Source organism: Aptenodytes forsteri, unplaced genomic scaffold (genome assembly GCF_000699145.1).
Source record: "Aptenodytes forsteri isolate BGI_AS27 unplaced genomic scaffold, ASM69914v1 Scaffold79, whole genome shotgun sequence".
In the NCBI taxonomy this organism is placed as follows: domain Eukaryota; kingdom Metazoa; phylum Chordata; class Aves; order Sphenisciformes; family Spheniscidae; genus Aptenodytes; species Aptenodytes forsteri.
In genome coordinates this window covers 1051249-1065848 of record NW_008794776.1, presented here as the reverse complement: position 1 = coordinate 1065848, position 14600 = coordinate 1051249, and the positions used below count along the sequence as shown (strand labels likewise).

The 14600-nt window shown below is 37.8% G+C and overlaps 1 protein-coding gene across 1 annotated transcript in view; it reads right to left on the bottom strand.

Moving 5' to 3' along the window:
* Positions 1 to 1764: 1764 nt before the first annotated feature.
* Positions 1765 to 14600, bottom strand: part of GLT1D1 (glycosyltransferase 1 domain containing 1) — a 57158-nt gene continuing 44322 nt past the window's right edge. The window contains exons 12-13 of the mRNA XM_009274369.2: positions 10658 to 10756; positions 1765 to 3293 (exon numbers count right to left, since the gene is read on the bottom strand). Of these exons, the coding sequence (XP_009272644.1) occupies positions 3147 to 3293; positions 10658 to 10756 (246 nt within the window). The 3' untranslated portion in view covers positions 1765 to 3146. The remainder of the gene's footprint in view (positions 3294 to 10657; positions 10757 to 14600) is intronic.

Here is a 14600-nt window from a genome sequence, read left to right as displayed (position 1 = left end):
AAATCCTAATTCAGGAAGCTCTCATTCCCCACACCACAGGCTCTAGCTGGGTTTTGCCACACACTACCAAATTGTCTCCACTTCTGAAGTAATGGTGCCAAGAAAGGAAATGGCATAGTAGTACCCATTGTACAGGTCCACTGCTTTCATTCAGTTCCTGTGGATTCAATGGCAGAATTAATTGCAAAATGTATGTAATTGGATTAATTAACAGTACATTTCAAGGTCCTGAAATACAGAATTAGCCGCGGGGTAAATGCACAGTGCAGGTTTTTCCTGCGAACAGAACAAGTGCTATTTTTGGAGCTGTATCTGTATCTCATCGAGGTGCGCCTTGCTTAAAAAGCTGCTAGGATAAGAAATGGGGCTTTGAAGGGGGAAGATAAATACTGTAATTAGGGCTGCAGGACAACAAAAGGATTATTCTTAAATATAAAATCATTTGAGTGAAGTTGCTGGAAAGATAATTATACCTAAAATTGCTTGCATAGGGTCTAGTATTTTCTTTACAAGGACTTACAAGACTCATTGAATATTTATGGGCCTGGAACATAAGACTGGATGAAATTTAAAACATAAATTCAATTGCAATTCATTGTGACGAAATTCCCTAGCAGGTGCCCCAACCTTTAAGCCTTTATAGACAGGCTTCATGTTGCAGAGCACAAGCCCATGGGATAAATGATATCAAAGCTGAATGCCCTTGATTGATGAATGCTGCCTCGTTTGATGACTGTAAAACAGTCCTGAGGGCTGATCTCACCACTATTTTGGTTGTTTTCTTCTTTTTTTTCTTAATGCATATATTGCAGAAGGGTTGTTTGTGCTTCTGGTATGGTTATCACATGCAAATGAGCATGCTGTTTCCCAGATGCAGATTTCATATTTATAGATTAAACACAGCCCAAAAAATCGTATGTTAATTACATTCTGAGGGTGTAGCAGAATTTGTCATTTGAACATGTTTTGTTTTGCTGGAAATAGCGCAAACTCCAGATCAATGTATTTAGTTGCTTGAAGCTTAGTAATAAATATATCACGCTTTAGAAAAAGCTTTCTAAACATTACTATTACTAATCATTTACCATTAGCTCAATGCTTAGACTTCTATCCCACATTATGTATTTGTTCATTTGTTTTTAATAATCTGTATTTCTCAGAAGACAACCGATACTATAGGAAGGGGGGGTGGGCCGAGCGCTAAGGATCAAAGCCAAACAAGCAGATTATCAGAGATACACCGGCACAGGAGATCCATGAGAAGGTGTTTTGAGAAGAACAGGACTCCCTGCAGTCGGCTCAGCTAGCTATAAATGGTCCCTATTGCCTATAGAGGTCCCATACCACATACATCATGCTGAAAATCTGTGTTCTAGGGGTCCCTCCTGTAATACATAGTTTGCTGTGACGAAAAGAGACACTGCAATCGCACGAGAGGCCTCACTACTCACTGGTAACGGAGGTGTCCAAAGAAATACAGCTGCTCCTGAGACAGCAGGGAAAACCCAACAGGCTGCTTCAGTTGCAGATTTAGAAACTGTTCAGTGGCAGATGTTGGCTGGTGGCTTTTAAACTGAGAACTAGCGCAGATGTACTTACGTCCCAGCACGTCAAAGGACACACCAGAAATTATTGAAGGAAAAACGTGCTCAAAAGGGAGTGTAGCAATCCTCGTATTTGAAATCCGGCCAGTTTTGCCCTTGGGGATTGTGTTACCGAAGGCAATGCTGAGCAGAAGCCCGTTACAATAAAAGGGGGGGAAAGTTTCGGAGAAGTCAATTTACGACATTCAAATTACTTTCTTGTTTACTGTCCCAACAGTTGCAAAACATCAAAAATAAAGAGGAAAGCTTAAAATACACAGTGAACTTCATTATTACAAAGAAAAGTCTGATACAACAATCATTCAAATCAATAGAAAACTTCTCACTGGTTCTCATGGGGGCAGGATCAAGCCTATAAACAGAGTTTCCCCATAACAAGTAGTTAAAAATATTACCCTCTTTTTTTTCTATAAATGTTAAGTCCTTTGATGACCAGTTATGGATTCAAAGGTATGTCCATAATCACTGGGCTGGCAGGAATGATTAGTATGGACTTCAAGCACAGATAAGTCTCACTTTAAAACAGCCTGCTGCAGTATATTACAATATATCCTGAAAGCCACAAATGAGAACGAACAGTACCAAAATACATAGTAAATTGAAAATGCCTCCCCCCGGTCCTTCACCCCTTTTTACAGCTCTCATAAATCTTTTAGTAAATAAGTAAATCACAGAGGTACCAAAGAAACTGGCTAACTAAGAGGTAGTTTATGTAACAAATCGTCTCTGCCTGCACGCACGTCTTGCTGCTGCAGGCAGCACTGTGCAGTTCTGGAATCTGAAGCCAGGTCCGGCTGTCGGGTGCTGTGCCAACCTTCCTGCTCTAGTCCCAGGACCCAAGAGAAAATGCAGGCATAGGGCTGTTTGGCCATATCAGCTTATCTGAAAGCAATTCAGGTACTTAGAGAGCAGTACAAAACATGCCCTATACCCCTCACTCTCCCCAAGCATCAACACTCCGTTTGCTTTTTGGCCCCCTGATCATTATGCAGTCAATAGACATGTTGATCATTCAGTCTTAAGAAAGCTTTCGTGTTAATAATTTCATACTCTGTATATATAACTAATCTTGGCTTTATGAACATATATGTGCATCACATGTACCTGAATACATTCAGATTGGTATAATTGGAAAGGAAACTGCTACTGCAGTTTGGCTAGGATGCAACATGATCAGAACATTTGATGTAAGCTCTATGTGGTGGAGTGCTCCACTGTGTACAAGAAACCATCCTCCCTTTGAGGCCTTACAACAACAAAAATTTTGTGTCTGCTCAAGGGGTATATTTCTCCTATGTGATCTTACAAAATGATACTGGTCTGTGATGAATTGGTACACTAGAGACAGTGTGCTGAATCAGATAAATTTGATTAGTTTGAAGTAGCAGGCAACTCCTGTGATGTTGGTATGTTTGAATAGAATAATAATGCATGTCTTACTATCTCTTCTAAAAAGAAACCAAGAGAAACCCAAACCTAATTACATATCCATCATTAAAGTGCTCTACACAGACTGCTGGCTATCAGCTGTAGTCCTGCAATTCACTGGAGTCTTAGGACAAGGTTCTGATAGGCTTTTCTTTCACTTTCCCATGAATGATGTTTCTTCACGTAGTCTTTGGCCCTTGTTACAATTTCTCTTTCCATAATGGGGTCATTCATCAAACTCTCGGAGAGCACAACAAACTCCTAAAAAAGATAAAGAAAATAATAAATTAAAAGTTCCTTGAAGTTCTGATGATACTGAAATACCTTGTACCCGTATCTTTATTTTGGTAAAGCGCTTCTACTGTGAGCCAATACATGAAGCTGTTCAAAGTCATTTTTCAAGGTCAAGTACCATAGTTTATTTATAAACAATGATCAATAAATAATTATTTTATATATTATTTTACGCAGCCCACCAACTAAGACATTTAAAAAAAAAGACAATCCCAAGACCATTAGGGCAAATACGGGCAACAAATTTAATGACACAAGAATTGTTTGCCTACCCAAGTGTTAGAAAAACAGGCTGGTTATAAATTAAATAATTCTCCTGGTTTCCTGCATGGAGGACAGCTGGCATCAGATTGTTTGATCTCAGCTCAGCTAAACTTACATCTCATTGCTACTGTGACATCTTTAGTTAATTTTATGGTAAGACTAAAAAACTCACTACATAAATATAGTCACAGTATAAAGATAAGAGCAGGCATGCAGCAACAAGCTCTTCTGGAGTAGTTGCATCTGGGCAGTTACAGATACAGCAGTGTCGGCTCAGCAAGCTCTGCAAAAAAGCCATATATGAATTTCCTTTCACTTTACTGGGCAAAATACTAGACCTTGCAGATTACAACTATTCCTTTGCCTGCTTCTCTGCCACTCTAATTTAGTCCAAGGGAAGAGAAACTGCAAACTTCAAACATGTGAAAGGAGACTTGATGTCTGAACTAATCTATTCTGAGCAGCTGGTCTAATTTTCTATCAAGAGACAACTTCCAATACTTCAGCTTGGTTACAAATGTACTCAGATCTTTGCAAAATAGTGTCTTGGTTCAGCTCAGAAAAGCGGATAGCTACTGTGTCAATGGAAAATTAAGATAATACATTACTACACAATTGGTAGTGAAGATAAGTGCATAGGGACATGGGGACAAAAAGGATGGCAGAAGGAGATATATTATTTACACAATCTGTCAGCTGTGAAAGGAAATATCACAAATAAGACCAGGGTTCATATCAACACTAGGTTAACTAGCAAACTATACCTGAAAACCTAAGTACACAGCGTATATAAATACATATACAGATATAAAATCTTTGGTTACCACAGAATCAGTGTTGCTGTTGTAACGCAAGTGATGGCTATGCATAATACATAACTATAACGTGACGCCTGGGAAACACTGATATGTGAAATCACATTGAACATGTTATAATCACTGCTTTGACTCTCACTGACAAGACAAACTATCAATATATGCATCACTGCCATGAAATTTAAATAGTCAGAGATGCACATCAGTTCTGTTGGAAAGGTTTGTAACTAGGTAACAGAATAAGATGATTTTTATACATGCATATTAACAACAACCTCTTATTTTACATAAAATCAGTACTGCTTGTAATCTTTGTTCTGTCCACACGTCACTGAAAGAGTGACCTCTGCAATAGCCACGAGGGCCACATGCTTCGCATCCAGCCTGCTTTCCATCCACAACTACCTTGCATTCAGGTATGTGCTAATTTATCTAGTGTGTTCAGTTCCTTACTTGGGACCCACGTGGTCTGAAGAGTTTTTCTGACTGCTTGTGAGACTGTCCCTAAAGAAGACAGGTGAGTCTGGTCTAGAGAGTACCCTGAAGCTGTCTGTCACACACTGCAGATACAGCCAGTGACTCCAACTTTGGAGACATGTTCTTTTCCTTCCTCCGTATCTGCCAACAATACAGAACAGGGAAGGTGGGAAAGTCTTACATGACTGTCCTGGTTTCAGCTGGGATAGAGTTAATTTTCTTCCTAGTAGCTGGTACAGTGCTGTGCTTTGGATTTAGCATGAGAATAATGTGATAACACACTGATGGTTTAGATGTTGCTGAGCAGTGACGTCATGCTCAGTACATAAACTGGGGGGAGTTGGCCGGGGGGCGGTGACCACTGCTTGGGAACTAGCTGGGCATCGGTCGGTGGGTGGTGAGCAATTGCACTGTGCATCACTTGCTTTGTATATTCTTTTATCATTATTATTATTTTCCCTTCCTTTTCTGTCCTATTAAACTGTCTTTATCTCAACCCATAAATTTTACTTTTTTTTCCCCCGATTCCCTCCCTCATCCCACTGCGGGGGGCAGTGAGCGAACGGCTGTGTGGTGTTTAGCTGCCTGCCGGGTTAAACCACACCAATGACTTACGCTGGCTTCATCCAATTGCCTGTATAATCACAGTAATAAATACTGTTCACACTGAACTACATTCCAACTTTAATTTTATGCTCCTGTGAAGGATTTTATTTAATGTTTAAAAATAATTTATGTAAATTACCTAAGAACAGAAGCAGCAACGTAACATTTCTTAACAGGTAGTCCTATTAGCATTCCTTTAAAATGTGGATATAGAGGACAAAAACTTGGAAACATGTAAATGATAGAAGAAATGAGATCCTTATTCACAGTTACAATACTTAATGCTGGGGATAATTTCAGGAAAATGCCAAACTGACTACAAAACATAAAAATTGAGAAACTGCAGGAGGGAGAAATAGCAAATGGAAAAATACCAGGAGATTGAGAATAAAGACTTCTCAGCTTTATCCCTACCTCTTCTACTAATCAAACGTGACCACCTGCAAGTGACTTGCAATCTGACTGGAAGCCAATGGGAAGATTCACTATGACTTATCTGGGTTTTGCCTCATACTCTTTGAGCAGCTGGCTTAGCTTGTTTTCAGTTTTGGATGCTCAGCTTCAGATAGCAATAACTTCATTTTTCAGGTGCCTCCCTTAACTCCACCTGACTTGCATTTCAGTTGTAGTTTTGTGGTAAGTCTGAAGCACGGGCTCCCACTTGCACTATGCAGACATTCAGAACTCGGAGCTCTTTCAGAAAATCGAGCATTTAATTTTTCTTTTCTAGAAGCCCATGATATACAAACTACTTACGGTGTGATGACATGTCTCTTTATCAGCTGTAAGTATTTGTGCAAGTGGTATGTGCACAAATATTTGTGCACTCATATTTTGTTGTAGATGTGAAGTAAGCTTCACTTTTGGTGAAAGAGGGACAAAATTCACAAACTACTTTTCAATTATCAAACATAAGGGTATGCACTTCAGCAGCCAAAATGAAGGAGGTGATATGCATGCTAACTTATTACTTGGGGGACATCCGTATTTCTAACAAGCCTTTTGTTCACATACAGAAATGTATGTCACGCTATATATGTGACAGAAAAACACAGTGTAAAAGTTGAACCTCAGCAGTAAACCACATCCCACAAAAAACAGGGGAGAAGATCATCTTATGTACATCTAGAACTGATACTACACGTGCCCTTTTTATGGGTAGTACTTCACTTCAAACACAGGCATTTTTCAACAGCAACATCTGTAATACATTTTTCTCCTGGTAAATTGACCAATCATCTTTAAAGAAAATGTCAGCTTCTCTACATAGTATCTAAAAGAAATTCTGTATAATATTTTGCAGAGACCCAGAAGTACAGGTATCTGGGAGATAGAAAATGTGTGTGCTGAGTAAAAAGAATTAATATTCCTTCAATTACCACGAGAACTACACCAGTGCCACAGCTCACGCATAATGAAAAGAAGATGCATGGTTAATATATTATTTATATAATGAAAGTAAGTCTGCAATTAAACCATTTCATATCAGCTTCAGCAGATAAAAGAACATGATTCTTAAACAACAGAGAATCACCCCAGGGAAGGCAAGCACCAGATGAAAATTCAGAATAGCGACAGATCTACCTAGTGGCAGACAAAGCTCAGAAGTTAGCTGGCACATCTATGTACCTCACAGGGCAATGGGCCAGTATTTCTAGGGGAGTATAAACAGTGATTGCTGGCACTGCCAAAAATTGCAAATTAGTCTATTCAGTGTGAAGGTTCAACAGTCTAAAAACTTCGGCTATATTCTGGCTTGAAGCCCTGGTAGAAGTGGCATTGACCCATGTTTGGCAGAGGAGCCCAACGTACCTTCAATGTTGCTGCCTGAACTCAGCTGAGCTGCGTTTCCCTCTTACCACTTCAAAAGTTGTCTCTGCTAACAGGAGTCTTTCTAGGTCCTGCTCTCTCTCAAACTCTGTTATGCTTGGCCCCTCTCTTATTGGCTTTGACGTTTATTTACCTCCTTCTGTTTATTTAGCTCCTTCTGTGAGCTTTTACAGATGCTGAACAGGTAATTTTGAAACTTAGGATGCTGAATAACTCTTTGTGTCTACCCTTTTAACATGGTTTTGTGTTATTTATTGCCCAAAAGCCACTGGCTATTCTTATCTCTTATTTATTTTTTTATTTCAGGTCCATTAACTCAGTGTCAAATATTCCATAAACTTATAAATTCAAGTAGTGGCAGGATCAAACCATGATTTAAAAGTAATGTGCACAGATGATATAGTATCAAGGACAAAACGTTTCATAGCTTTCACTTTTACATTAACTGTTTCCATCCGAGTATTGTCTTCCGTGACTGGCAAGGCTTTCGCTATTTCCAGTCATGAAGCCTCAGCCTATGTGCAAATGGTTAATGATGACTATAATTATGCACAAAATTTCCTACTGTAAGCCACAAAAGCTCACTTTCAGCAAGAATAAAAGAAGAAACCCAACAGCATTCACAGTTTAAAATGATTCTCATTGTGTAATGGTCAATTTATATCCCTCTAATTTAGCTTTCAAAGGATAAGATAGTCCACAGACCAGACACAATTGCTCATATCTAAGCTAACCGTATTTTAAAGCTTTCCCTCCCCAGATCTGTAACAACTTGAAAATAAGCAATGCTTTCTACTCTTGACCTATGACACAGTCTCTATCATCACAACCAGATAGGCTCCACTAAACTTAGCAATGAGAATTTCTTTGACATTTTCTTAAAAATCTTTGGTGGCCCAGATTCTTCAAGACAGAGACAGACTTTCCCAAGCACCTGAATACAATACTAATCTCTCTGTATGACTGAAAGCATTTCCCCTAACTAACAATTGAGGTTACATCAGAAAAATAGTTTACCAGATACTTAAGATGTCAAAGTAATCAGAGTATCAAAAAAACAGAAAACTTCTTACCAGAATATATGTTTTCCCATCCCTATTGTCAGACTGAATCTTCTAAGGCAGTATTCAAAGTGCCATGGGCAGACTATTCCTTCTTCCAAAAATAACAATATGAGGAATACCTTGAAACTGTAAGTGTTCTAACTTAATCACATTTCTTTGATCCAATATAACTCTCATCCTCTGATAGACTGTGTACAGTGGTTTAAAAACTGTATTTGATATGGTTTGGGGAGATAAGGAACAAGAGTAAATGGTTACTTTATCTTTGAAACCATGAGTGATGATGATTGGCATTCTGAGCTCATCTCTGCAAGAACAAAGTTTTTCAACAACTCTGCAGTGGGATTAGAGTATTAGCCTGCAAACAAGTATCTTCCTGACCCATTTGCAAACTTTGATAGTTTATACGTTACTTGACACCAATGGAAGTATAAAAGGGCTTTTATTAAATGAGATACAATTGTTGTTTTAGAGAGAAAGCAGGGATATTTCTTTCTTTTCTAAGATAAGGTAACTGCACAAACATTAGTGATTCCAGTACAAATATCACCTAGGAGTATGATAGCTAATATGGTAATGCAAGTTACCATCTTCACTTAAAAGAGATTCTGCGTACTACGGAGATAGAATAACAGCAAGAAGGGGGTCAACAAGCAGCAGCAGAATAGGGGGGTTTCTGGTCTTCGGCACAGTACGTTGCAGAGAAAGGAGCTCAGGCAGAAGGGGTTTATATAAACTAAGATTATAGCGTTCCAGACATATTTACAGCCTGTGACTCTGGTTCTGATATAAAAGAAAGTCCTTAGCCATTTGTACAGGGTCACTGATGTCACTGGGACTACTTCTGTGCTTAAAATTGCACTTCCCTTTAAGTGAGGAAATATATAGCATATTTTTATTTTTATTCCAAATAAGCACTTGGAATGTAGGATGCTTGGAGATCACAGAAGAGGCTTCTTACAAGGATGTATGATGAAGCTAATTGGGCCTGGTATGAATAATGTATTTGAACTCCAAGCCAAATATAACCGGCATGTTGAGGGAAGCAACAGAATGTATCAGAATTAATATCAGGAGAGCCATCAGTCTGAGTGTTCAACATGATCATATATCCTTGAAGTTTTGAAGAAGCATATGGAAGTTAATGGGCTTTTTGCAGGGAATTTTACAAAATTTTGCAAATAATTTTACAAAATAGCTTTACATCTCAGCCTCCACTAGCCTGGAAGTACCCCATTTCCAAGGGATATTGCAAGAAGAGGGAAGCCTTCTGCAACAAAATAAATTCCAGAAGTTAAAAAGAATTTTTGTTGTAGAAACCATTGATAACGTTGAATATTCCAGGGGGGAAAAAAAAACCAAACAAACCGTGAGCTGCAAGAATTTTTCTATTTAAAAAGCCTCCAAAACTAACTGAGAGAACTCACCTTCCTGAAACACAGCTTAATAGGATGCATTAATCACACACTCCACAAAGTAAATAAATATGATACATTTTCTACTTTGCAAAATTATCAAATGGACTATTCTAATAAGTTTTTTTTAATTTTGAGTTAGATAAAGACACTAAGGGAATCTGTGTCTGAAAGTCATCTTCCACAACATATACAAATATGTAACAGCAAAGCCATAATGCAGGAAAATATACTGAAATGAAAATTTCCAGCATTTAAATATGGGTAGTGTTCCCTCTCTCCCCACTCTTGCTTATCTTCACAGAAACTCCATTCTAACACTTCACTTAATTTTAGTCATTAATTATTTTCTGAACGAGCAATATCTTGGACCTAATAATGCTTTATATTAAGACTTACTGCTAGAAATTATAGATAATGTATTATCTAAAACTTCAGGCTCACAGTTCTCTTTCGGTTAGCTACTGCTTGTCTAAAATGAGTTCATATTTGAGTCAGTACTTGAAGGGAAATACGACATATGCATAGCATCTCTTCCAGGGTTTGCTTATGGAACCTTCAAAACTGAAGTGCAACAAGTTGATGAGAACCGAGCCCCATTCAGATGGCAGGCTCTAAAGCAGCACGGGCTAGACAAGCATTCAGCAAGGCTGACACCTAGTAAAAGTTTAGTGAACTGCAAAGTGAATGTGAGACAACAGCAGAGCTTCAAGAAAGGCAGTCTAACACCTAGAGGTTTAGGAGAATCTGGGAAAAACTGCTGAGAGTAAAAGCCAAGTTTCCAAACAGGCATAAGCATGTAATGGAAAACAAACCTAACTTTTGGAAGGGAAAGGTCTAAGGATTTGTTGTTTTCTTACCTGGGGATCTGAAAATAGCAGTCCTGTTTCCTTATGTTTTATTATTGCTGCATTCCCAAGAATGTTCCTTGCCAGCACTGGAATATCTAAATCCATTGCCTAGGGGAATATAAAGAAAGGAAACAACAGTTTATTGGGATTCAGGGATTTTGATAAGTTAATGATGACAATTTTGAAATGAAAAGAAGCAGCAACAAACCAAACTTCTTTCCCATCTCTCCAACTTTTTAGTTGAAAAACATTACGTCTAAGGTGATCTCCTATATGGAACTTATATGAAATATTTTGTTTATAATTTTTGTTAGTCTTGTAGCTTTGTGCATACTATCCGAAGCAATCAATCCAGAAAGTCAATGGATAGCTGTTTCATCCTTTATTCTTTTCCACCTCAAAGTATGCAGTTTGTTTCCCATTGGAAGCTCCTGACATGGCAGGCTTGAAGAGGATAAAATTAAGGTTCAGATCAAAGGTTGTCACTGTAACTCCTACCGTTATTGCGCATAGATAAGAAGATTAGTTCAGAGCACAAAAAGCCAGTTCTCCCCAACAAAGTATTTGTTCTCTTGTTCCATTAAAACACACTTTTCACAGACTTTCTACAATGTGCAGAACTGGAGAGATGGGGGCAGTTCAACAACGGTGAAGGTGACCGTGGAAATCACTTGGCTCCTTCTCCTCAGTTCTGATTCCTACTGGTCATGTAGGACTCTGGAAGGAGTTTTTCTTTTGACAGCATCTGTTACTATAGCCTGTCTTAGCTTTTGAGCGTTCAGGGAATGCAGGGAAGTATGCAGTGATGCAGCTTCTGACTGAACTTATACCAAGGTGAGGAGATATAGATATATATATATATATAACCTTATACCAAGGTTATGCTTTCAGAACACATTATGCTTTCAAAACGTATTATCAACAAAGCTATTGGTATGGGACTTCTCAGAGACCAAGGAATACATCTGAAGAAGTAGTATCTGATTCCACATAAATTATGGGCTGGTTGCTTGATGTATTTATTCATTTATTTGTATGTATATGTATGTGTGCATGTATGTATATACATAAAAAAAGGAAAGGAAGTGTGGGGTCTCAACATCGTAGCATTTCAGGTTGCCTCCAGAATCAGGAGCAGAGATGCAGCACAGCATCTGTTCAAAGCTAGTAAATCATTTCCAAGAGACCTAACACCTGGCAACTTTTAAAAATACAGCTTCAATTTTGAAGTAACTAGTGTGCAAACCCTGGCCACTCAACTCTGTTATTCATGCATATTCTGATCTGAAACTTTAATTAATATTGATGAATTTGGAAGTCTTGAGATGCACTGACTGTAAACCCAGAAAAACTCATATTGTACAATTATCACAGTGTCAAACGAGAAAGAAACCCTGGCCACTCAACTCTGTTATTCATGCATATTCTGATCTGAAACTTTAATTAATATTGATGAATTTGGAAGTCTTGAGATGCACTGACTGTAAACCCAGAAAAACTTGTACAATTATCACAGTGTCAAACAAGAGAAAGAAATTCACTCCCTCAAATCTTCAATCTGTCTCATACTGATTCCCTGTCACTTCAGGGTGAATGCATTTTTAATTACTGTCAGTTCGCTCCCGGATGGGGAGCAATTTTACTTCAGTCTACATAGCAAGAAAACAAAACTCCAAGGAGAAAACCATGCTTTTCTGTAGTTCGGACAAAATTGAAGACAAAAATACCCTGGCTGATAACGTACGGAACCAATTATGTTTTGAACAGTGAGGGACTACTGTGACTTAGCAACATGTCTTAATAGCTTAAAATATCCAAGAGAAACACTGTTTAAATCACCACTGCAGATGAATTTTCTCTGGACAAAGAAATTCTATAGTCCTTCTGGCATGAACATATGCTTTGCAGCAGTTAGCTCTAAAAATAGTAACAACCCTTAATGAAATAACCTGTTCTACACTTCAGATCAGAAACTACTGGATCAGCTGGAGGTAATTCAGACAAACAGATTAATGAAGTGAACACAAACCAGAATAAATAAATGAGAAATATAAAAACTACAGACCAGATTTCTGAATTTACCTATGTGTCTAAAGTTGTTGAGATACAGCTTTTTTTAAAATAAAAGTAAGTAATTTGGGTGAGAGGAAATACAGTTTTTGGTCATCCACAAATTATTTTGTCATTTGCTCTGACTTCACTGTTAAACAAAACAAATCTGTTTTCCAAGGGTAGATTTACAAAAACATACGATGACAGTATCTACTTATCAGTACAGCAAAGTTCATAGAACTTCAAAGTTCACCCAGGAAACGAGAGATACCGGTGCCCCACTCTGCCTGGCAGGTTTTGAATCTGCAGGTCAAGGAAGTCGCTTTTGGCTCTAATTACCTATAGACCTTATAGCTCTAATTACCCAACTATAGACCTAACACGGGGTTCTCACAGAAGCACCAACATCTCAGAGACAGAATTTCTGATTCAGCTCTTTTTCAGCCCCTCCTATTGACAGGCTTAAATGTCCTTGTGTTCAGTCTGCTGGCTGTTGATCTCATTCAAACACATTCAATGAACAGGGAATGAAGGTATTGTACTTGAACTTCTGAATTGAAAATCAAGAGCTTGACGGTGGCAGTGAAGTGTCAGTGCGCACTGTCACCTGCCTAAGGCCCTCTCCTCACCTCTCTGTATTTCTCCTTTTAAAAAACAAAACTGTAAGAGTATTTCAGGTCTGGCTACTTTCCAAACAAGTGATTGTCCGTTCAAGGGAAAAAGAAAAGAAAAGAAAAGAAAAGAAAAGAAAAGAAAAGAAAAGAAAAGAAAAGAAAAGAAAAGAAAAGAAAAGAAAAGAAAAGAAAAGAAAAGAAAAGAAAAGAAAAGAAAAGAAAAGAAAAGAAAAGAAAAGAAAAGAAAAGAAAAGAAAAGAAAAGAAAAGAAAAGAAAAGAAAAGAAAAGAAAAGAAAAGAAAAGAAAAGAAAAGAAAAGAAAAGAAAAGAAAAGAAAAGAAAAGAAAAGAAAAGAAAAGAAAAGAAAAGAAAAGAAAAGAAAAAAAGAAAAAAGAAAAGAAAAGAAAAGAAAAGAAAAGAAAAGAAAAGAAAAGAAAAGAAAAGAAAAGAAAAGAAAAGAAAAGAAAAGAAAAGAAAAGAAAAGAAAAGAAAAGAAAAGAAAAGAAAAGAAAAGAAAAGAAAAGAAAAGAAAAGAAAAGAAAAGAAAAGAAAAGAAAAGAAAAGAAAAGAAAAGAAAAGAAAAGAAAAGAAAAGAAAAGAAAAGAAAAGAAAAGAAAAGAAAAGAAAAGAAAAGAAAAGAAAAGAAAAGAAAAGAAAAGAAAAGAAAAGAAAAGAAGAGAAAAGAAAAGAAGAGAAAAGAGAAAGCGAGAAAGCAAGCAAGAAAGAAAGACAGAAAGAAGACAACACACAAAACACAGCACAACCACCCCAGGACTGACAGTTGGAAGTGCCGCTATCCCCACTATAGTTACCTGGAAGACAAAGAGGAGTTTGGATTCGAGCATGTCAGATGCAACGAATAGTGGACGCTGTGCCGTTGGGCTGCACATCAATAGTGATCATCAAATACGTGAGTGGCCTGTGACAGTTCTGTGCTGGACTGTACCTAATGGTGTGATTGCTGAGGCTGGCACAGTATTGCTGTGCTGCAGTTTAGATTGAACTGTAGCGCACATTTTAAAAAAAAAAAATTTGCCACAAGACACGTTCATTCACTTCTGTTTCTGAATGCTACATAGCTGATGACTCATTGAAGTTGATCACTAAGTTCGTATTTCATTTTCCAAAATTTCTGAACTCTAACGGGAAAGACATTTCTTCTGTCTCATCGAGTTGGAGGGCAGTAACTGCTACATAAGAAAACTTTCAGGTCCCAAAACACATAGGTACCAATGAATTATAGCTACTGAAAGACAGAACAGATGGCCAAATACATAAGATAAGGG